At 35.8% G+C, this 24618-nt stretch overlaps 1 protein-coding gene across 1 annotated transcript in view; it reads left to right on the forward strand.

The window, feature by feature from the left end:
- Nucleotides 1-24618, forward strand: part of LOC125672755 (uncharacterized) — a 188624-nt gene that overhangs the window by 80168 nt on the left and 83838 nt on the right. The window contains exons 67-97 of the mRNA XM_056159795.1: nucleotides 311-520; nucleotides 603-645; nucleotides 748-917; nucleotides 1016-1192; nucleotides 1512-1730; nucleotides 1868-1910; nucleotides 2378-2538; nucleotides 2639-2812; nucleotides 3254-3509; nucleotides 3739-3908; nucleotides 4509-4682; nucleotides 6193-6439; nucleotides 6525-6691; nucleotides 6785-6958; nucleotides 11019-11271; nucleotides 11377-11543; nucleotides 11828-11998; nucleotides 12291-12555; nucleotides 13721-13884; nucleotides 14176-14349; nucleotides 14608-14869; nucleotides 15148-15320; nucleotides 17240-17422; nucleotides 17606-17861; nucleotides 18201-18358; nucleotides 18678-18851; nucleotides 19906-20158; nucleotides 21114-21277; nucleotides 22954-23130; nucleotides 23337-23598; nucleotides 24380-24549. Coding sequence (XP_056015770.1) covers nucleotides 311-520; nucleotides 603-645; nucleotides 748-917; nucleotides 1016-1192; nucleotides 1512-1730; nucleotides 1868-1910; nucleotides 2378-2538; nucleotides 2639-2812; nucleotides 3254-3509; nucleotides 3739-3908; nucleotides 4509-4682; nucleotides 6193-6439; nucleotides 6525-6691; nucleotides 6785-6958; nucleotides 11019-11271; nucleotides 11377-11543; nucleotides 11828-11998; nucleotides 12291-12555; nucleotides 13721-13884; nucleotides 14176-14349; nucleotides 14608-14869; nucleotides 15148-15320; nucleotides 17240-17422; nucleotides 17606-17861; nucleotides 18201-18358; nucleotides 18678-18851; nucleotides 19906-20158; nucleotides 21114-21277; nucleotides 22954-23130; nucleotides 23337-23598; nucleotides 24380-24549 — 5811 coding nt within the window. The remainder of the gene's footprint in view (nucleotides 1-310; nucleotides 521-602; nucleotides 646-747; nucleotides 918-1015; nucleotides 1193-1511; nucleotides 1731-1867; nucleotides 1911-2377; nucleotides 2539-2638; nucleotides 2813-3253; nucleotides 3510-3738; nucleotides 3909-4508; nucleotides 4683-6192; nucleotides 6440-6524; nucleotides 6692-6784; nucleotides 6959-11018; nucleotides 11272-11376; nucleotides 11544-11827; nucleotides 11999-12290; nucleotides 12556-13720; nucleotides 13885-14175; nucleotides 14350-14607; nucleotides 14870-15147; nucleotides 15321-17239; nucleotides 17423-17605; nucleotides 17862-18200; nucleotides 18359-18677; nucleotides 18852-19905; nucleotides 20159-21113; nucleotides 21278-22953; nucleotides 23131-23336; nucleotides 23599-24379; nucleotides 24550-24618) is intronic.

The raw sequence follows: 24618 nt of genomic DNA on the forward strand, positions 1-24618 counted from the left end.
GAACTGTGATGCTTCACGTCGACATGCTTTTCATTAGCACTTCACGAAGTATGTCGGCCTGAAGTGTCGCAGTTCATACCCTCATGTATTTTCATAAATGAAATTTCTGTTTTAAATAACTGTACATGCACTTTATGAACTATCATTGATGAATCAAATTTCTTGACAGTGAATATGGGATCACAATACTGACCAGTGATTGTGTGAAAATAAATTACATTCATGAAAATTTTTGTATTGGGTGTGAGGCATAACAATTGAGTGATATTTCAGTCGCATTCTAGATAATTTGAGTGATCCACTATTGTAGACTGTCAGATGGCTGTGCTGACCAGTCCAATCACAGACTCTGTGTCTTGTCTGATTAAGGACACCTGCACTGCTGTCAGCTGTTGTATAGACATGGACTTTTTACAGAGGTCTTTTGAAACCTACATTACGGTGGATGCTTGTAATCACTGGATATTAGTTGGAATAGAGAAATTGTCCTTTAACATCAGCTTGGATGATGTTTCATTAGGTCTGTATGATTCTGCTGTTTTTCTGGATTCAGATGTACAAAGTGTTTAGAAGCTTCTTTCATTCAATTTTTTTCTCTCCAGGTACTGAGAACAAATTCTACTTGAACAGTGTGATACGAATTCAGTAAGTTTTGCTATTCTTATTTTTTAAATAAAGACATTAATTTTCCAAGCAATATTGTAAAGCTTCATTGATTTTTGTAAACTTTTGTGAAAATTTTTTTAGCTACAAAATAGAAGATTTGAAAGTAGAGAGACAGTTCAGGGTGTCCGTAACCTTGAAGGCTTGTTTTGAGGCTTCGGATGACAACCAGTGTATTATTAACATTGATGTCTTCAAAAACACCCTTTTACCTAAAAGAATATGTGACTGGGTGGAGGGATTTGCCACTGCAGGTATGCAAGAATAGAAAGTTAAAAATTAACAACTGCATTTGTATTCACTTTCTTAAGATATACTTTACAATAATAACCTTAAACTCTGTGTTTTTCAGACTTCAATCTATCCAAGTGGTACCAGGACCTTTCACTTCCACCGGGTCCTATTCTCTTCCAGTCAATCAGAGACGAACTTTTGGATAAGTTGGGTGTAAGATCTTACCTTAACACAGTTCCCTGTTCTTTCTCGTCCACCACATATAGCCCAGCTAACAGCAACGGATGGAAGAACAGTAGGTTGAATGATTTCTTGTTTATTTTATAAGATAGCCAAACTGACCATTATAAAAGAAAGATTACAGTTAAACATCATTTTCCCAGATCGATAGAGCCTTGGAAAAACTTCAAAATATTCAAGGATTAGAGGTTGAAATACATAAAGAAAATTGAGTTGGGATTTCCACCTCCACATATCCATGGTATTCGAGATATCAATGTTCAAGATGCCAAAGTTCAACTGTATTTTAGTCAAAGTGGATGTTTGTACAATGCAAACGTTATTTGAGCTACTAGATCTCAAGCCTTCCAAATTTGAAGTTTATTTTGTTGCAGACTGCAAGTTAGACCTGGCTTCCAGTTTGCCAGCTCTCCCCTCCACAGTCAGGTGTAACATTGCAGACATCTGTACTGGAGTTAGCTGTTGTGTGGCAGAGAATTCAGTACTGAGGCACCATTTTACATTGGGCGTGAAGCTGGATGATTGCAACCACATTTTGACATTTCAAATAGAAAAGCTAGAAATTCAAATTGCTCTGAAAAATTACAGCTTTGGTAAGCTACTTTTAGTCGTGGAATTGTGATCATCTATAAACTGTTGTGTTTTGCATTTTCTTTAGTGAGTATGAATTTTTTGAGTGGGTGAAACTCGGAGGAAATGTATAGTAATTGTTGTTACTGTAAATTTATAGGTGTCACAGAGAAGAGATATCTTATGAGTGTTATACAGTTTGAGTAAGTAACCACGTCTTCTGTAGGTAGTGTTCTTGACCAATTTTGGGATAAGTGTAGTCATTTGGTTTTAAAGCTTTCAGAATCTTGAAGATTTGCTTTTTAAAAAACAAAGCCTTATCTTGTGAAATTGATGAGCTTAATTGGCTTTCAGACAGCGTCTACAGTTTTAAGATGCATGTCTATGGTGATCGAACGTTGTGCTTCACCAGCTCTTTGTTCGACACTACATAGTATTGTGTAAACGGAAATATATAGTTATAAATTATGTGTCATATTCTACAATGTATAATCATGATTTTATTTTAATTCAAAACTATATTTTTATGTAATGTTATTATATGATAAAGTAGAATGATTCTGATGATAGTTGAATTTGAATGATTATTATGTTTTTAAAAAACAATGAAACAAAATGAAAATTATTCTCCAAGAGTTTTTACTCGCTGCATTTGAGATTTATGATTTAGATTCAAAATTGATGATGTGCCACTGGAGAAGAAATACAAGATATCAGCAAGTATAAAGATATGCTATGGAATAGGTCCATGTGCTTTGGATACACTTCCCCTGATTCAGGACTTCAGACTTCCTAAAACTTTATGTGAATGGGGAACAGGTTTTACATCAGGTTTGTGAAATGTATAATCTTCACAACCATGAAAAGTTTTGAATTTCTGTACACTGCAGCAAACTCGTGCAAAAATTATGAAATTATAAATCATTTCCAGACTTTTCCCTACGCTCGTGGCTGTCAGACAGAGGACTGGACATTAAAGCTGCGCTGTCTTCTCTGAATGCCGCCTCACTTCTTGGATCTCTAGGGGTGTCAGAGTCCTTGAAAGATCCACAGTGTTCAAAATTAGCCGTGAAGTATCAGCCTCACATCAATGGATGGAAAAATGGTATGGTCATGAGAATTTTTAACTACATGTTAAATGTACATTTAAGTGTGCAGCCTAGTCTCATTATAACACATGTACATGTGTATGTCATTTATTTAAGATTTTAGTACTGTTGGGAAAATAGGAGTGTGTAGAGTAACTGAGTCTCTCTATTACAATGAAAAGAATTAATAGTGATATGTGATCCTTAAATATTAGTTCAGAAAATAATTATTGTAAGTGTGTGTTACACGTATAGTGAAACCTGTGTAATCTGTTATGTTCTGGGAGATCTATTCTTTGTCGGATTAGACAGGATGTCAGACTGCACAGTGTAAAGAAAAGAAAAAAAAATGAGAGGGAATAGAATTGGAGTTCGAATTCAAATTGAAACACAATACACAGGTGTGGGATTATGAAGGTATCACTGAACCAGCCTGAGGGTATTATGTATTTTTTCAGAGTGTCCCAGTATCCCTGCCCTCCCTGCCTTACCCAGTTCAGTGTCCTGTCACGTACCACACACCTGTACCAGCATAGACTGCTGTGCCGAGATAGCCTTTCTCAGTGGTCGCTCCATCAATGTACAGGTTCTCTTGGATCCTTGTGAAGCCATCATGAGTCTGAACATAGAGAAAATGCAATATAATATAACTCTGTTTGACTATGACTTCGGTACCACTGATCATTTCACACTACAAGGTGCCCTTAGAATAGAGTAAGTATTGCAGGTTTCATTTTATCATTATGCAGGTTATTGTCTAAATTCTAGCAGATTCATTTTAAAGAGGAATTGTGTCAGCTCATTGATGAAGTTGCACCAAGGATGCAGAAAACGTTTCAGAAGACATTTTGCATGTAAAAGTGACTTTTAGTGTTAGAGTACATGTCTATGGAGTTTTGTTATAGTATTGTAATGGATATTGTTTCTGTTCTCTCTCTCACAGTTTTAACATACAGAATATGGTGATGGACAGAAAGTACCTGCTAAACATGAACTTAAGTGTCTGTTTAGAGACGACTGACCTCTCAGATTGTTTGTACTCTGTGGTTATATTCCATAATACATTATTACCAAAACAACTGTGCAGTATGGAACTGGACTATTTAAATCCCAGTAAGTGCACTTTCGGTTTAAGCGTTGTTTGAATGACTTGTTGGTTTGTAAACTACTGTAGATTCCTTATTTTACACGAGTACTTTAGTGTTTATGAAATGACTCCTAGACGTCAAATTGAGAAAACCTGGATGTGTGAGTAGTCTGTTGATCAAGAGTTTTTACATGTATTCCAGCGATATGAAAATATGAGATTTTTAACATGTATTTTAGCGATATGAAAATAAAAGCGAGATTTTTTACATGTATTTTAGCGACATGAAAATAAAAGCGAGATTTTTTTTTTTTACATGTATTTAATTAGTGACATGGACAAAAAAAAGCGGGACTTTTTACATGTATTTTGGTGATATGAAAGTAAAAAGCAAGTAATTTTATTTTGCGAGTGATGCTTCTTGCGAAATTACGTGAAAAGAAACTCCTTGGCATGCGCATATTTAGGAATCTACAGTAAATATAGAAAAAGATCATCATCATACTTTGGCTCAGATTAATTTATGTAGGAGACTGCTTTGTGCATACTTAGAGAGTGTAAAAAGTTGCTTGTGGGTGCGTCATGGGCTTTGAAATATTCCTTACCATTGACTAATTTTTTGATAGGTTTTGACCTTTCCTCCTGGAAATCCTTGCTTGGCGCTGGCTCTCTGTTGACTCTTGAGCAGACTAAGCTGTTGCTGAGAGAGCTAGGTGTTGATGAGTATGTAGGGATTGGTTGTTCCAGGAATGCTACACCTTACACTCCAGAGACACACATTGGGTGGAATGTACCGAAAGGTATAAAGAGATATAATGAAGAGCCATCCTGATGTATAGATAGTTATCGCAATTCACCTTTGAATTAGAACGCTTTGGCCGATATATAATATTGCGTTGTGTGATGACTCAATTGAGTCTGTTTGTAATACAATTGCGAAATACAACAGAAACTCTCATTGGTTCCATATGTGTAAGTCCGCCCAAATTCCCTTATACGGGAGTAGTTGGCATTTGAAAACATGACAGCCAGATGGAAACACACTTCAAAGGAAGAAAGAGAAAAAGTTGTATTCTTGTGTTGTTGTCTCATAAATTTAATATAAAAAAATTCCTAACATATTTTCCTACTAGACCTATACTTGTGTCCAAACATACCTTCAAATATTTATTGAAGCCCCATACGACCCAAAAACTCACAGCTTTTGATGATTTCGTTCGTTGACGTAGCCATGTTGGGTAGCCAGTCAATTCAAATCCTGATTCATTTCCATACTGGCACAATAGCGTCTAGATGTGAACTAATACCCCAGAAATATTTTAGCTAAATGTTTTAAATAATATATCATCCCAGTTCCATTAAATGATAATTATTCAAATAGCTAAACTCACGGCAGTGCGGCTTTCATTAGTCTGGGCCGGTCTCCATCTCTGCCACACGAGTGCTAAAGACCATAATGGGCTTATGTAGCATTTTCGTTAATCAAGAGCTTATTTTACCTTTACAAAAACTAGATTTTTTAATTTCTATTAATTATTCGTGTTGATGATAAATGAAGAGTGAATACATAACTTACAACCAATTTTATGAATAGATACCAATAGCAACAGAGTTCGAATTGACCGGCTACTTAACATGGCTACGTCAACAAACGAAATCATTTGAAGCTGCAAGTTTTTGGGTCGTGTGTGGCTTTAATGAAAATTTGAAGGTATGTTTGGACACAAGTATAATAAGAAAATATGTTAAGATTTTTTTTAATATTGAATTTATGAGACAGCAACACAAGCATACACCGACTGTGAGCAGCTTTTTGAGCCCCGTAAATCGATGGTTTTCATAAGAGGTGGATCTGTCCGTCCATCTTATTTGATGACCTGAATCCGCTCGAGAAAATGGGCGGGCTGTAATCGGCCAATGAAAACTCTTGTTGTATTACATCAAACATGTCATTCAAACTTCAATCATCTCATTCAATTGTGTCGTCACACAATGCAATACTATATCGGGTAAAGCGTTCTAATTCAAAGGTGAATTGCGATAATGAAGAGGCATCCTGATGTATATGTATGCATTAAGGTTTTGAACAATTTTATTGGGATAAGTACTGGATACAAACTCTTGTGTAAGCTATTGAATTTAAATTGAATTACTGTGGACTCTCTCTCAAAATGGAATGCAGACTTTTGTTAGTAGGTTGATTGTTTGTAGAAGAGCTGCTTCCTCTGTGTAGTGTAATGTAGACCCCATGTTATTCCCCAGAAGGTTGTGAATAATTCTGTGTGATAAAACACTGATTTTATTATATAGTGTGTAAAGTGGAGCCTCCGACATTGTCAAGTGATATCAGCTGTCACATCAACACCTCCTGTACAGGGGTCAGCTGTTGTTTAGACGATGCCTTCACTGGATTGACCTACCAGATCTCGGTTACTGTGGATTCTTGTGGAGAAACTCTGAACATTACATTGGAGAAGATGAAGTTTGTGATTTCACTCTTTGATTATCCAATGGGAACCAAGAGTACTGCACAGCTGTTTGGATTTTTGCGACTAGAGTATGTGACATCAATGTTATAGCCTTTTAGTAGTGTGATTAAATGAAGGTTTAATGCATGCGGATGCTTTCTGTCTTTGTTTTAGGTATATGATTGATGACTTGCATTTGCTTGGAGAAATTGTGGTGGATCTAAAAGCTAAACTTTGTTACTCTAAAAGTAAACCTTGTGAGCACGAAATGACAATTCTACAAGGTTTTAGACTACCCAAACCTTTGTGTAGTTTCAGTCCTGGAAAGTTTGCCATTCCAGGTAAGATTTTAGAAATTCTAATTCAATGAGTCATAATGATAGATTGTAAGAAATTTAAACAATTAGAAACACCTGTGATTTTCCTACTTTCAGATTTCTCCCTGAGTAGATGGATGACAGATGTTGGAAAAATAGGAGATAAAGCGACGCTTGAACAGTGGGCTATTGAATTGTTGAAATCCGATTTAAAACTGTCCAATTACATGCTAGAGCCAATGTGTAAAAGATCCCAGTATTTTACAGGAAATGGCAACTGGAACTCAAGTGGTATGAAAAGTGAATATGTCGTATTAAACATCGTTTTTCCATAGTGTGAATTTTGGTACTGTAACAGTAATATTTGCATGCATGGTCTATCCATTTAAATTTGGTCATGAAAAAAATTGATTGAAACCCACTGTGTGCTTTTCTTGTAGAAAACTACAGAACATTATATGATTATTGTTGCGGTTCACCAAGAATTATGCCCCTTTATGTCAGATGTGGGTTTCCTGTTGCTTTTATTTTTTGCATTGTCCATCAACTCTTCCATGGAGTTTACACAATGTTTGTACACATATTAAAAATGTGGCTATTACATGGAATTAGATTCCTGCTATTTTCTATGAAATTACAGGTTGCTTATCTGGGTCAGATTTGGGAATGTTTCTACGTAATAGTCCGTATTAAAGGTGCATGTATGACATATACATTTAACTCCTCAGTTTTGCTTATCTGGGTCAGATTTGGGAATGTTTCTACGTAATAGTCCGTATTAAAGGTGCATGTATGACATATACATTTAACTCCTCGGTTTTGCTTATCTGGGTCAGATTTGGGAATGTTTCTACGTAATAGTCCGTATTAATGGTGCATGTATGACATATACATTTAACTCCTCGGTTTTGCTTATCTGGGTCAGATTTGGGAATGTTTCTACGTAATAGTCCGTATTAATGGTGCATGTATGACATATACATTTAACTCCTCGGTTTTGCTTATCTGGGTCAGATTTGGGAATGTTTCTACGTAATAGTCCGTATTAAAGGTGCATGTATGACATATACATTTAACTCCTCGGTTTTGCTTATCTGGGTCAGATTTGGGAATGTTTCTACGTAATAGTCCGTATTAAAGGTGCATGTATGACATATACATTTAACTCCTCAGTTTTGCTTATCTGGGTCAGATTTGGGAATGTTTCTACGTAATAGTCCGTATTAAAGGTGCATGTATGACATATACATTTAACTCCTCAGTTTTGCTTATCTGGGTCAGATTTGGGAATGTTTCTACGTAATAGTCCGTATTAAAGGTGCATGTATGACATATACATTTAACTCCTCAGTTTTGCTTATCTGGGTCAGATTTGGGAATGTTTCTACGTAATAGTCCGTATTAAAGGTGCATGTATGACATATACATTTAACTCCTCAGTTTTGCTTATCTGGGTCAGATTTGGGAATGTTTCTACGTAATAGTCCGTATTAAAGGTGCATGTATGACATATACATTTAACTCCTCAGTTTTGCTTATCTGGGTCAGATTTGGGAATGTTTCTACGTAATAGTCCGTATTAAAGGTGCATGTATGACATATACATTTAACTCCTCAGTTTTGCTTATCTGGGTCAGATTTGGGAATGTTTCTACGTAATGGTCAGTATTAAAGGTGCATGTATGACATATACATTTAACTCCTCAGTTTTGCTTATCTGGGTCAGATTTGGGAATGTTTCTACGTAATGGTCAGTATTAAAGGTGCATGTATGACATATACATTTAACTCCTCAGTTTTGCTTATCTGGGTTAGATTTGGGAATGTTTCTACGTAATAGTCCGTATTAAAGGTGCATGTATGACATATACATTTAACTCCTCAGTTTTGCTTATCTGGGTCAGATTTGGGAATGTTTCTACGTAATGGTCAGTATTAAAGGTGCATGTATGACATATACATTTAACTCCTCAGTTTTGCTTATCTGGGTTAGATTTGGGAATGTTTCTACGTAATAGTCCGTATTAAAGGTGCATGTATGACATATACATTTAACTCCTCAGTTTTGCTTATCTGGGTCAGATTTGGGAATGTTTCTACGTAATGGTCAGTATTAAAGGTGCATGTATGACATATACATTTAACTCCTCAGTTTTGCTTATCTGGGTTAGATTTGGGAATGTTTCTACGTAATAGTCCGTATTAAAGGTGCATGTATGACATATACATTTAACTCCTCAGTTTTGCTTATCTGGGTCAGATTTGGGAATGTTTCTACGTAATGGTCAGTATTAAAGGTGCATGTATGACATATACATTTAACTCCTCAGTTTTGCTTATCTGGGTTAGATTTGGGAATGTTTCTACGTAATAGTCCGTATTAAAGGTGCATGTATGACATATACATTTAACTCCTCAGTTTTGCTTATCTGGGTCAGATTTGGGAATGTTTCTACGTAATAGTCCGTATTAAAGGTGCATGTATGACATATACATTTAACTCCTCAGTTTTGCTTATCTGGGTCAGATTTGGGAATGTTTCTACGTAATAGTCCGTATTAAAGGTGCATGTATGACATATACATTTAACTCCTCAGTTTTCAAGCTAGGAGCTTATCATGTACACATGCAGTGTTAGTAAGGGTATCGGAAATCAAGCTAGGACCTTATCATTCACACAGTGTTTGTAAGGGTATCAGAAATCAATCTAGGACCTTATCATTCACACAGTGTTTGTAAGGGTATCAGAAATCAAGCTAGGACCTTATCATTTACACAGTGTTTGTAAGGGTATCAGAAATCAAGCTAGGACCTTATCATTCACACAGTGTTTGTAAGGGTATCAGAAATCAAGCTAGGACCTTATCATTCACACAGTGTTTGTAAGGGTATCAGAAATCAAGCTTGGACCTTATCAATTACACAGTGTTTGTAAGGGTATCAGAAATCAAGCTTGGACCTTATCATTCACACAGTGCTTGTAAGGCTATCAGAAATCAAGCTAGGACCTTATCATTTACACAGTGTTTGTAAGGCTATCAGAAATCAAGCTAGGACCTTATCATTTACACAGTGTTTGTAAGGCTATCAGAAATCAAGCTAGGACCTTATCATTCACACAGTGTTTGTAAGGCTATCAGAAATCAAGCTAGGACCTTATCATTCACACAGTGTTTGTAAGGCTATCAGAAATCAAGCTAGGACCTTATCATTTACACAGTGTTTGTAAGGGTATCAGAAATCAAGCTAGGACCTTATCATTTACACAGTGTTTGTAAGGGTATCAGAAATCAAGCTAGGACCTTATCATTCACACAGTGTTTGTAAGGGTATCAGAAATCAAGCTAGGACCTTATCATTCACACAGTGTTTGTAAGGGTATCAGAAATCAAGCTAGGACCTTATCATTTACACAGTGTTTTTAAGGCTATCAGAAATCAAGCTAGGACCTTATCATTTACACAATGTTTGTAAGGCTATCAGAAATCAAGCTAGGACCTTATCATTTACAGTGTTAGTATAAGGCTATCGGAAATCAAGCTTAGGACCTTATCATTTACACAGTGTTTGTAAGGCTATCAGAAATCAAGCTAGGACCTTATCATTTACACAGTATTTGTAAGGCTATCAGAAATCAAGCTAGGACCTTATCATTCTGACAGTGTTTGTAAGGGTATCAGACATGAGCATATATATTGTGTGGATTTTGATTTTGATTCAATCTCTTAAATTGATTTTCAATCCCAAAAGTAGTAAAGGGAATTCATGTTTGTTTACAAGGGAAATCTTTATGAAATGAAATTTGAAATGAACCATTGCCAGAAAAGCCAAATTTGCATGAAAGCCTTGGTGTATAAAATAAGATCAGTTAGGTATAATTTTAGAATGACCCCCCACAACCAGGATGTAGCCAAAGTAAAGTTTAACAGAGAAATATGTGTTGCATAAAAATACTTAAAAATCTGCACAGGAGTACAATTTGGCAAATTGGCCAGTTAGATAGCATGCTTGATATGCAACAAGAAGTAGTCAGTGATAAATTAAAACAACATTACGATTAAATGTGAATTTCCAGAATAAATGAAAAAAAAAGAATTTAGGTGGCCCTTAGGACAGATGATGATAAGAATTTTGGCGGTCTGTAGGACAGATGATAATGAGATTTTTAGTGGACCCTATGAAACAATATCTATCAGGACTTGAGGTACAAGTCTTCAATAACTCCTCCTTGGCCAGAGCAAGGTTACAATAGGATTTTAAATTTTAATGTACTAGGATTTTATAGCGATCCGTTGTTATCATAATTATATGTGTGTTTGTGATATTTTTCAGTGTATTTGAATTTTTTCAGCCTGTTCTCAGTTGAAATCTCTACCATCTCTGCCAAGTCACACATCATGTGCGCTGTCTGCCTCCTGCTCTGGAGTCAAATGCTGCACGGATATAGCTCTACTGAAAACGGCCGTTCAAACCGAAGTCACAGTGGACAAATGCAGAGGGAAAGTCTTCATTCAATTAGAAAAACTGGAAATTGTTCTCATGCTCAAAGATTTCAATTATTCGTCATGGCAAACTTATACCATACAGAATGTGTTTCGATTGGAGTAAGTTGGTGCTTTTACTGTATTTTGCATACTATTTGTATGTGTAATTCCATCAATAAACTATTGCCAGTACATTTATAATGTAACCATGAATGTCTTTTTCAGGTATAAGATTGACTACCTTTCTGCCGAGTCTGCATTCCTGTTCAACATCAAATTCAGTGCTTGTTTTGAAAGTAAAGGGGACTGTATGCTGAATATTCCTATCATGCAAGATGTGAAAATTCCATTCCTCTCCTGTAATTTCAGTATGCAGCCATTTGCAATTCCAGGTGAGTTTTCATGTGTAGAAATGGCAGAAGAAGGGGCCAAACAAGCTTCTTTTTAGGACATATAATTGTTTCTTTTTATCTTAACCCTACACCTGTGCTTCATATCAAGGTCAATTGTTTCAATGTGCAATTTTAAGGACGACCAAAAATTTCTGTGCATATATGAATCCATGGTTTCTACATTTTATTAGTTACAGAATTTGCAGATGGCAAAATTATACATGTAGTTATGATTGTCATACAAAATTCTGCTCCCTATACATATATTTCTCTTTTAATGATAGGTTTCAGTCTCAATGATTACTTGATAAGCAAAGGAATACCAATTTCCATCAGCTCCCTGTCAAGTGTCATGGCAGATCAGTTGTTGGATCATCTCGGTGTCAGCAAGTTTTTCAGTGAAACTCCGTGCAACAGAACATCTTTTGCTGGAACAGCATCAGGCTTTGAAATCGGTATGGGTATATTTCAATTGGTTAGCTCTGAGTAATGGAGTATTTTGTTCTTGTACAATGCTTATTGAAGAATACAAGTATCATATCGAGATTTACGTTTGTGTAAACTTCTGATGCGTGTATTTAAACACAAAGATCATGTTCTAGGATGAAACGTTTGGGTAACAAGTTACATTTGTGGGTCTAGGTTCATGGGTGCTTACCATTAAAGCCCATAGGCCTTTTGTGTATTGCTTAGAATTTATAAATTTATGTTTGTTAAGTAGTAATCACTCTTTTGTTGCAATAACAGATTCTTCCTGTACACAAGATGTGTCTCCTTACACCCCCACTCTGCCTGCCAGTACGAACTGTAGGATCTCCTCTGGCTGTACTGCTATACAGTGCTGTACAGACCTAGCACTCATAGGAAGGACACTCACCTACACAATCAACATCGAAGCGTGTGCCCACACCGTAACATTGCAGATAGAAACTTTCCAGCTTCACCTATCACTTCTGGATTTCCAGTTTGGAGAGGAGCAGAAATTCAGCATTGATCAAATCTTTTCAATCAGGTATTTTTGAGGTCTTCTTGGGTCTTTCAGTTAAAGTAGTTTTAAAAGTGGAATTTTAAGCTCATTATATATAGCTGAGTCAAATGTTCAAAAAATTGTCCTATGTCAATTGATTTAGTGTGTGTCTTGGCAGTTATGTAATTTTATAACATTTATGACTTCCCCTGATACACAGGATGAATTTCACAGCATGTATGGGGTTCTGAATAATTTAAGCTAGCCTATTGAAAATACAATTTCCAAAGTGACCTAAGTTTACTGGTTTCATCTCTAGATATGTTAGAGCAAGATGACTCAGGTGAGCACTATATCCCACAGGCAATTTGTAAATGAACATTATACGAGTTTAATCATAGTAACACAGGCAATTTGTAAATGAACATTATACGAGTTTAATCATAGTAACACAGGCAATTTGTAAATGAACATTATACGAGTTTAATCATAGTAACACAGGCAATTTGTAAATGAACATTATACGAGTTTAATCATAGTAACACAGGCAATTTGTAAATGAACATTATACGAGTTTAATCACAGTCATTCTAGTGAATAGATCTGTGATGGAGAAATAAATTGTGAAGTCATGAATTTCATGTATTTAAGTTGCAGTTAAAAAGCATATATAACACTATAGGTGATAATATGTGTTGTAACTGTAGGTATAAGTGGTCAGTAATAATATGTATATGTGTTGTATTTGTAGGTATAAGTGGTCAGTAATAATATGTATATGTGTTGTATTTGTAGGTATAAGTGGTCAGTAATAATATGTATATGTGTTGTATTTGTAGGTATAAGTGGTCAGTAATAATATGTATATGTGTTGTATTTGTAGGTATAAGATGATAGATTTGAGTGATCAACAATAATATGTATATGTGTTGTGTCTGTAGGTATTAGATGATAGATCTGAGTGATCAACAATAATATGTATATGTGTTGTGTCTGTAGGTATTAGATGATAGATCTGAGTGGTGAGTAATAATATGTATATGTGTTGTGTCTGTAGTATAAGTGGTCAGTAATAATATGTATATGTGTTGTATTTGTAGGTATAAGATGATAAATATGAGTGGTCAGTAATAATATGTGTTACATCTGTAGGTATAAGATGATAGATCTGAGTGATCAACAATAATATGTATATGTGTTGTGTCTGTAGGTATAAGATCACAGATCTGAGTGGTCAGGGTCAGTACCTTGTCGACCTGAAGCTGAGTGTGTGCTTCAGTGATGGATCAGCTTGTCAGCTGGAGAATGCCATTGTCAGTAACTATCTGGTGACGAAACCAACATGTGCGTGGTTTAATGGATACAAAGTTATAGGTAAGTTTCTTATAAAGTTATAGGTAAGTTTCTTATAAAGTTAATATAGGTAAGTTTCTTATAAAGTTATAGGTAAGTTTCTTATAAAGTTATAGGTAAGTTTCTTACAAAGTTAATATAGGTAAGTTTCTTACAAAGTTATAAGTTATAGATAAGTTTCTTACAAAGTTATAGGTAAGTTTCTTATAAAGTTATAGGCAATCAAGTTTCTTATATGTTTTTTTTTCTAGGAGAAAATCCAAGGATTGCCCATTTAATTTGATCACACTATTATGATTGAACTATTTTCAGATTTTTCCTATTCCAATTGGTTGTCCTTAAACAACCTAAGCCCATCAGATGTTCTATCTGTAAGCAGTGTGCCAAAACTTCTGGAAACACTAGGTCTGACAAAATTCATGAAGAAAGAAGCCTGTAGTAGGCAGATAGGTCTCTACAAAAACTCATACCAAGGATGGGTATCAGGTAGATTTATTTATTTTTAAAGCAATTTTTAACTAAAATGTCTTCTGGTTGGTGGGAAATTTAATCTTTCCATGCAAGCACACTTTAACTCAATGTTCACTCCTGTGTGAGAAAAATCTTCAGATTTGCAGGCATCACTTTTTACACCAATATATGTCGCAGTTATGACTCGTATACCCCATGAAGTTGAAAGTAAACTTGTTGATAGGTTGCTAGACTGTCTCTTAATGTTTAGCCTGGACTGTTTATTTTGTCTAGGGTGCACGTCGGATAGAGACATCAGTAAACCTCAGTTGGATCCCAGTCTTGCCGCCTGTTACCTGCAGAAATCCTGTACAGGTGTGCAGTGTTGTGTTAGTGTTCCGCAAACAGGGCTTTCAGTGGAGGCTTTTGTAGAAGTCAGTCCTTGTAATCGTCAACTGAGAGTAGGCATTGAAAATCTGAAATTCAACAAAAGTTTGTATGGCTACAAGTTTGGAGAGAAGGAGAAATTTGACCTGTTTGGTGTGGTGGTAGTTGAGTAAGTATTCATCCAGTATATCAAATTCCTAGTTCTGTAAAATACTAATGTTTAACAGTATCCATGTTTTAGTGCTATATGTACTAGCCATGTTCCACTAATTCATGTTTACTACTAATATATGACTGAACATATGAATGCACTTATAGAATATACATCAAATTCCAAAATGTATTAATTTATGATTGCACATAAAACTGGAAAAATTATAGGTAGATTTACTGTAAAATGCAAGACTGTAAGATGATAGTTTAGTTACACATACAATGTAATTTTAGTTTTCAGATAACTGACTTGGACTACATTGGTGAAAACGGGAAGTATTTAGTGAATTTAAACATTAGTGTTTGTCTGGAGTCAGGTCAGCCTTGTGGAACTGTAATCCCTGTGTTTGTCAACAGTCTGCTACCAAAAGAAGCATGTGAAAGGGGATTAGACTTCATAGAGAATGGTATTATAATCAAATTAGGATGTTAGAATTGCACTGATTTTAGGGGAAAAAAGAATGCAAAAAGGAATATTGTCGAATGAGCCATTTTAATTGCTATAAAAAATTGATAAAACAGCATATGTTTATAGAGTATAGAACGAATTAGGGCTATTCCAGCAAAAAACGTATGGGGGGGAGGGACGGCAGCCGATATTTTTTTGGATGGGTGGGGGTGATTTGGGAAAATATATTTGTATGGGTGGTTGTCTTCCAGGTTAAATAAAAAACATGGGTGCCTGTGAATTATGATAAAGATGAAAACTTATCACGTTACGTTTCTTTTAATTACAAAAGAAGAAGAAAAGCGGAGCCATTCTACATTAACTTAAGTACGGAAAAAAGATTGATAAATGGGCAGATAACTCAATGTTACCGTAAACCTTTCCCCTCCAAGGCGTTACCTATTGTACCTGTCCTAAACGACCACCTGTCTAACTCAACCAACGATCATGAGTTTTACAACCTTTTCGTGTAATTTCACCTAGTTTATGAAACGACGGTACAATTTTTCGATTACAACGCGATTCCTACTTTCGATTTCAGTCGAGCATGACTATTCTGGGAATTATCGCCCCTAACACTTTCGTTTTAAAATGCACAGGTAATAGTTCGGCGGTGATCTTCTTTAATCGGCACTCTGAATCAATTATTATACCCAAGCTATCAATTGGTTAACGTGTAATTAACATGCAGCGTCGTGTGAAGTTAATTACCAAAACCCGAGTTGTTGTTTATTTAACAAAATCAAGGATCAGGGAATCACGACCGTTGTTTCCGAAGGTGTGAATTTCGACAGACTTTGAGATGTGCGGGGTAATTTGGATATGAAATCTCCCACCTGGTATACCATTACGTTTAACAGAGTGGAAAATTTGCCTGATTGCGATATAAATCGAGTAAATATTATGCTTGGGACTGAAATTTTAAATGGAATATTCGCGAGTTTCCTGTACGAGAGATTGTAGGGGGTCAAAGGAAAAAAGTCACAATCTATATGCATACACTTTGTAATTTAGGGAAATATCTGTCTTGCGCTTAAGTTGCGAGAAAACCTAACTCGTTGAAAAGTTCTCCGTTGCTTGCTTGAATTTGTACACCACTATACAATGCCATTTTATGTATACATATTGTAACTGATGTAATAAGACACTTGTCTTTTAAAAGCAATAAAGAGAGTAACAATATATGTGAATTTAAATTTTAAATGGTATAATATATTCCTATTTTATTTAGTTTTATATCATTAAAAAAAAAACTTCTTGTTATTTCAACAATTAACAAGCACCCAGATCATGACATGAGTAAAAAGGACATGCACATCTAGTCCAGAAATGATATGACAATTATCCCACATCATTAGTCTAGTGAAACTGTTCGTTTATAATAAGCAAACAGAGCTTAGGTTTCTACAACTCGCATGTTTCCAGAGTATACAAAATTAATTGCATTTTTTCTTCATTTTATATGCTGAGATCATCCTTTTTTCTCCCTACCAAAATTGCATTGGAAACCAAAATATGTAATTTTTTCTGCAAAGATAGCTACCTTCATCTCCCGATGAAACAACAAAGAAAGACATTTTATTGTTTATATTTTTTGCATTTTTAAAAATATAAACTAGAATTAAGTTCTAAAATATCATATGGTTGATCCATTTGTTTCGTTAAATTAAAGTATTGAATTGTATGGGTGGTGGTGGCAGGGGAGAATCTAATTGTATGGGTGGTGGTAGCAGAGGAAAATTTAATTGTATGGGTGGCTGTCTTAAAAATAAAGTGCCTTCCCTCCCCCCCATATTTTTTTTGCTGGAATAGCCCTTAGATGATTCTACCATTAATTGAGAAATCATGGCTTTCTAAATCATTAAGAATTGGTTACAGCTTTCTCCCTGACGAACTGGAAATCCATGCATGGAGTATCTCCGGGAATCTCTCTAGATGTTCCTCATGTAAAACAACTGCTACAGGACCTTGGAGTCTCACATCTGTTAGTAGACGATAATCAGAAATGTGATTGGACTAAACCTCCATACAACACGGTCAACAGTACAGGATGGATAGACGGTATGTCTCCCATTTTGTCCTGTGTAAGAATCTTGCGGTATTTTATCATTTTGACCTATAGCAGGTGATGTCTCCACATAAGTGAAAAATTCTCGAATAGGATGCAAAATATAGGAAAAAATAATTTCTTGTTTGAATGCAAATGTATTGGCGTGAACATACATATTTTTTTTTTGGTGGTAGACTGTGACCGGACAACAGAGAACCTTCCATCCCTTGGTCCCAACGTCAGGTGTGCTGTGTCAGCCTCCTGTAGTGACGTCAAGTGTTGTGTGCACTCTGACATCCTAGGGGGGAACCTGGAGGCTTACGTCGATCTAGACACCTGCAATGGCAAAGTCTCTGTCGGGATAGAGAAGTATCACTGGACTGATAAACTTCTGGGATACAAGTTTGGAGATGTTCGACACGTTTCTCTACTGGGAATGGTCAATTTAGAGTAAGTCATTAGAACGATATTATCAGGCCATTCTGTACTACATATTCATAAATTGTTCAGAAATAATTGTTGGATCTATTTTCATGTTTTATTGGCAAAGCAGTTCTGTTTCTTTTAACGGCATGAAGTTTAAGAAATCTGAGAAACAAGAAAATTAGAACTACAAAGTATATTGTTTTAGTGAATTTTTTTTGTTTGAAAATGAGAAAAAAGATGATTAATAAGAACCATGCAGCCATGCTATGGTCTGTGTTGTTTTGAATGTAACTGTTTCAAAGATCAGGTGATGGTAATATTTTTCAGTGAATGGTAATTGAATTTTGATTTTAATCATTTCAGTTACATCATAACCGACTTGGAAACTTCCTTTGGATTTAGTCTGAATATAAGTGTTTGCTTTGAATCTCATGGTGTGTGCGAGAAAGATTTTCAGATCTTCAATGAACACAAACTCAATAAACCATTCTGCAACTGGACAACAGACTTTGTTATAAAAGGCATGTCTTAACAACCATATCTTCTATAAAATCATATCTAATAATGCTTAATTAATTCTTTACTGAAAATATTCTGTTTTGGTTGTGTAGGTTGAGAGAAGTGGTGGTGGGGGGGGGGGGGGGGGGGGGGGGGGGTAGTGGTTGAAACACATTTATCCTTAATTCATGTGATAGATCCATGGAATATTGTATAGACCTTCACGTGGATCTAACTACATATATTCCACTAATGAATCTTTTCAGGCCTTATAATTTGCATGCAAAGCAGAATGAAACAAGATATTCAATTCCCATGCTAAACCTATTATTCTGTTTTAAGACTTTTCATTGGAGAACTGGATGGCAGCCAATGGATATGCTGTTGCTGCGGTGCTGCCTTTGTATGCTGCCTCTCAGCTGTTACATGACCTTGACATCATTCAGTACATGGGAGAATATAGCTGCAACAGGAAATCCATTCCTTTCTACCCTAGCAAACTCGGATGGAATAATGGTAAGGTTATTATAAAAATTGTTTTGAAATGTGCATTACTAATGATTCAAATTTAACACTACTATAGGATTAATTAAATTGTGAAAAATGTGCAGCAAGTCTTAGAATTGGTTATTGTTGGTATCTAAAGGATCTATTTTACTAGCTGTCAAATGATAATTGCAAATTTTTTCTTGATTAAGGTGAAAAACTATTGTGAGAGTGTTGGGAGAGAAATATCACACTCTTCTGCAATAGAGATTATGATAATATTAAAAAAATTTTTCAAAGACCTCTAGATTATTCTTCTCTCGTTTCCCAGACCTCTAGATTATTCTTCTCGTGTTTCCCAGACCTCTAGATTATTCTTCTTGTGTTTCCCAGACCTCTAGATTATTCTTCTCTCGTTTCCCAGACCTCTAGATTATTCTTCTGTCATGTTTCCCAGACCTCTAGATTATTCTTCTCGTGTTTCCCAGACCTCTAGATTATTCTTCTTGTGTTTCCCAGACCTCTAGATTATTCTTCTCTCATTTCCCAGACCTCTAGATTATTCTTCTCGTGTTTCTCAGACCTCTAGATTATTCTTCTTGTGTTTCCCAGACCTCTAGATTATTCTTCTCTCATTTCCCAGACCTCTAGATTATTCTTCTCGTGTTTCCCAGACCTCTAGATTCTTCTTCTCTCATGTTTCCAAGACCTCTAGATTATTCTTGTCATGTTTCCCAGACTTCTAGATTCTTCTCGTGTTTCCCAGACCTAGATTATTCTTCTCTCTCGTTTCCCAGACCTGTAGATTATTCTTCTCTCTCGTTTCCCAGACCTCTAGATTATTCTTCTCTCTCGTTTCCCAGACCTCTAAATTCTTCTTCTCGTGTTTCCCAGACCTAGATTATTCTTCTCTCGTGTTTCCCAGACCTCTAGATTATTCTTCTGTCATGTTTCCCAGACCTCTAGATTATTCTTCTCGTGTTTCCCAGACCTCTAGATTATTCTTCTCTCGTTTCCCAGACCTCTAGATTATTCTTCTCGTGTTTCCCAGACCTCTAGATTCTTCTTCTCTCGTGTTTCCCAGGTTGTGACCAGTATGCATCATTAGTCGGTATCCCTGCTGGCACCACCTGTCACCTGTATGACTTCTGTACCGGGGTGCGGTGCTGCTCAGATATCCCCCTGCTGGCCAGATCGATCAACACGTGGTTAATACTGGACCACTGTAACTACAAACTCAGTGTAGGATTCGAGAAATTCTCCATCAATGTCAGCCTTCATGATTATGTTATGGGAAGCAAGCAGAGCTTCAACATCAATGGAGTCCTTAGAATACAGTAAGATGGCCTACATTTCTGTATGGGAGGTTTTGTTAATAGAATGTACTTGGTAGAATGCACCTGTATGATCTGTTTACAAGGTATTTATTTCATGCATGTAACACTACACTGTGGTTTCAGTCATTTTCGTGGGCATCAATTTTTGTTCATTTGTCAGAAAATACTATGCTGTTGATATATTATTTCTTGTAAAGCTAAATAATCTATGATCTTCCTTAATGAGCAAAACTTCAGGGTTATGTAGTCACTGTGCTTCATATTGCTGTGAAATTGAACGAACATCTAGGCTATCCCTCAATCGGAACTAGGCTAGCACCTTGTAGGAATAACAAGCGTTAGTTCATACAGTGCATTCTATACACCTAGATATCTAGCCTAGCAGCTAGGCTAGCCATTACGATATTGAACACAGCCCAGTATTTCATTGCTATCTTGTTTCTTATTCAAACACAATCACATGGACGTCAAAAATTGGGTCTTTAACATAACATTATGAAACCACAATATTTTGCTTACAAGAGATCATGCTGTTGCATCTTGACGCAGGACTGCATGCCTTAAATAGACCAGCATTGCATGAGAAGTACATGCATTCATGCTTAGATTGCATTCATGTTTTGAAAGAAGCTCGTGAATATTATCTGACAAATGAATTCATCTATGATGTAGTATTTCGAGCAAGTTTATACAGGGATATTTAGTAGCAGGTCAACATTGACAAAATTTGCATGGGTGTAAAATTGATGAAATCATGGTCATAAAACTATAACTGCACTATCATGAATTTTCATCTCGGGAGATTAGATGAAAACTGCATTTTGTCAAAGGAAGAGCACTTTTCTGAGATTGGCCTTGAATTAATTGGGGGGTGTGTGTATTGCATTTAACAATGATTTACTATATCCATTTTGTTTGGTTTTTGACTTTGATTTTTTCTGTGTCATTTTGTTAGATATAGTATAGAAGACTTGTCAACCGAAGGAAGATACCTTGTGAATCTGAATCTACAGATCTGCTTGGAGGCAAACAAAGCATGCATGATTGATGCCCCAATCTTTAAAAACACAAAGCTCCCTAAAAAACCATGTGAATGGACAACAAATTATATTGATGAAGGTATTTTTTTTTTGTTCATGATTATGGATATGTAAAGTCTTGCATGATGTTATAAATTTTTTTTTTTAGTCCCCAACCAGCAAAACCAGAGGGGACTTTAGGTTTGCACTCTGTATATCTGTCTGACTGTCTTTCCAAAAAAATCAGTTTTCCAGACTTTTTATACCCCCTGAACGAAGTTCTGGGGGGTATTTAGGAATCACTCTGTCCGTCCGTCTGTCTGTACAGATTCGTGTCCGGGCCATAACTTCTTTGTTCTTTGACATAGGCATACCATATTTTGCACACAGGTGGATCACCATGAGATGATGTGTCGAGTACCTTCATGACCTCTATATAATCTTGACCCTTGACCTCAAGGTCAAAATTAAAGGTTTTTTACAATGGATTTGTGTCCGGGCCATAACTTCTTTGTTCTTTGACATAGGCATACCATATTTGACACATGAGTGTATCACCATGAGACGATGTGTTATGTACCTTCATGACCTCCATATGACCTTGACCTCAAAGTCAAAATTAAAGGTTTTTACAATGGATTCGTGTCAGGGCCATGACTTCTTTGTTTTTTGACATAGGCATATCATATTTGACACATGAGTGTATCACCATGATACGATGTGTCGAGTACCTTCATGACCTCTATATGACCTTGAACTTTGACCTCAAGGTCAAAATTGATTATAGGGTTTTGACATAGTCATACCATAAGACATGGGTGTATCACCATGAGACTATGTGTCATGTACATTCATGACCTCTTTATGACCTTGACCTTTGATCTCAAGGTCCCAATTTTAGGTTTATACCATGGATTTGTGTTCGGACTATATCTTCCATTTTCTTCTACAAAGGCATACCATATTTTTACACTCAGGAAAGAGGTAATTTATACCTATTAACAACACCCTTTGGGAGATTGGGGTAAGCAGGGGGTATTCTTAGTGAGCATTGCTCACAGTACATCTTGTTTTTGGTCATGTTTGCAGATGTTCATTTGATATTTGGTACATTGCTTTACCTTGACAAGTTACAGATCAAGTTCAAATTTTGTTCCAGTCCATTGAATTTTTGTAAGAGTTGTGGTCCTTGACATAGAAGATATGGAATTCGAATATTATATGACATAAGCAGCTTTTATTTTATGGGACTTGGTTACTCTTGTGCATAAACTGTGAAGTCAGACATATATATATTATGATTATTTACACAGAACATCACACAGATGACTTCGCTGTAGTCAGTAGGGAACATGTATTGCTATGCTTACAGAATGCTCTTATACCAAGTTTGATTTCGAAATTGCTTCAGTTGATTTCTCAAAAAAGAAGCTTTATGCTTGTTATTTTGATCCTTGCCTTGTCAAACATAATGGTTTGAAATAGATGGTGACTGTTTAGCAATTGCTTGGCATCTAAAGTGAAAGTTACAGGTCTTCTGGCATTGTTTGAGAAGCAAGTTTCTGTGTGACAGTAGGTGCTGACTTGATAAAGAACCCACAATGCAGTGAATCCAAAACCTAGTAACTTTTGAAATTGGCATTATACAGCTATAGTTGTTATGTTTTATGCAACTGGGCTGTAAAATGTTGCACTATCATTTAATCAAAAGTCTCTTAAAGATTGTTTTCCACACTAGACAAGAGATGTTATACTAATATGAAGTATTTCTTGCAGCATTCTCTTTTGATGCCTGGAAACAAATGAGAGGAATTACCACATCAGGTCTTTCAAACAATTTCCGCACAGAACTTCTTCAAGGTCTTGGCCTTTCTAACTTTGTGTATGGTGATAATAAGAAGTGTAGCAGGACCAACACACCATACACAGGAGCGGTAGATAACTGGAGAAATGGTAAGCAAAAAAGTAGACACACATGCATATAATGAGAAATCTTTTACAGACATATTAAATCCATGCATGTAAAGAAATAATTTTTATTCAGAAATTGGCAATATATCGAGGGAGCACTGTAATCATATATGGTAACTTAATTGACTATGTCTTTGCTGTAACATATAAATGAGTATTTGGTTATCGTACATTCACTATGTTCACAGAGTGTAACGGGACCCTGCTAACTGCTCTCCCGTCCCTGGCCGGTGAGGATATCGTGTGTTACATTACCAGCTCCTGTGAGACTGTACAATGCTGTATTAATGTTCCCATCATCAGCACCACTTTTAACGCAAGACTGAATGTGGATCCATGTAATTTTCTGATGACTGTCGAGATAGAAAAACTGAAATTCACTAAGAAGCTGTTTGACTATGAGTGGGGCCTAGAAGAACAAGTATGGCTTTTCGGTGTGGTCAGGATGACGTAAGTGTTGTACTTGAACAATAGACAGCAATTGACCATATATTTACACTTTATATACAATCTTCAAGTGAAAACAAGTTAGATTGTCTGCATGACAGTAAGAGGGAATGTAATAAGATTAATTATTGACAATAGTATTCAGGTTGACAAGTTGGATATTGTACAGGCTAGTGACCCATCAGGGAATAGATGACAGTCTTTGTGTCTTTTTTTCACTACCATATATGGGAATGGTAAACATGCCTATTCAATTGAGAAAATAGCGAGTTATGCTATTTTTTTCTGCCATGATTGCTACCTTCATCACCCAATGAAACAACAAAGAAAGACATTTTATTGTTTAGATAAGATAAGTTTATTCCAATTTTGGGCCCAGGGGGCATAACAGTAAGACAGTTTATAAAGAAGGAAATTCAAAAAAAAAAGAAAATTTACAACATTAACTACAGGTTACATAGACTGCAAACTGCATGTGGATGCAGCATGTTGGGGAAACAAGTACATATATATATATATAAATTGCTAATCATGTATATATACAATTAAATGGACAGTATCAGTATTATACCAATATATGAATAATAAACTATAATGATTTTTGCAAAAAACTGAAGCCTTTTAGTTTTCCAAAATTTGAAAGATGCACTTTTCATACTAACATGCTACTCTTAATTCTGATCAATGTAAGTTTTAATTGTGTGGTGACTACATGTATATTGATATAGATTGATATATGTAAGGATCATTATGTCACTGTAGAATAAGATGTGTACTTTTTCAGATTCAGCGTGTTTGATTTGTACTCAGAAGGATACTTCATTGTAAATCTGAAACTTGAAGTTTGCCTAGAAGCAGCAAAAGTACCTCTGTGTGAAGCAGCAATTCAACCTTTAACAGATTTCTATCTACCAAAGAAAGTTTGTGAATGGAATGCACCGTTTAGCATCAAAGGTTAGATTTCTCAAATACATGAGACAAAAATCAGATTTCATAAGATACTTCTTTTTCTATACCTATAAA

This window comes from Ostrea edulis, chromosome 3, assembly GCF_947568905.1.
Source record: "Ostrea edulis chromosome 3, xbOstEdul1.1, whole genome shotgun sequence".
Taxonomy (NCBI): domain Eukaryota; kingdom Metazoa; phylum Mollusca; class Bivalvia; order Ostreida; family Ostreidae; genus Ostrea; species Ostrea edulis.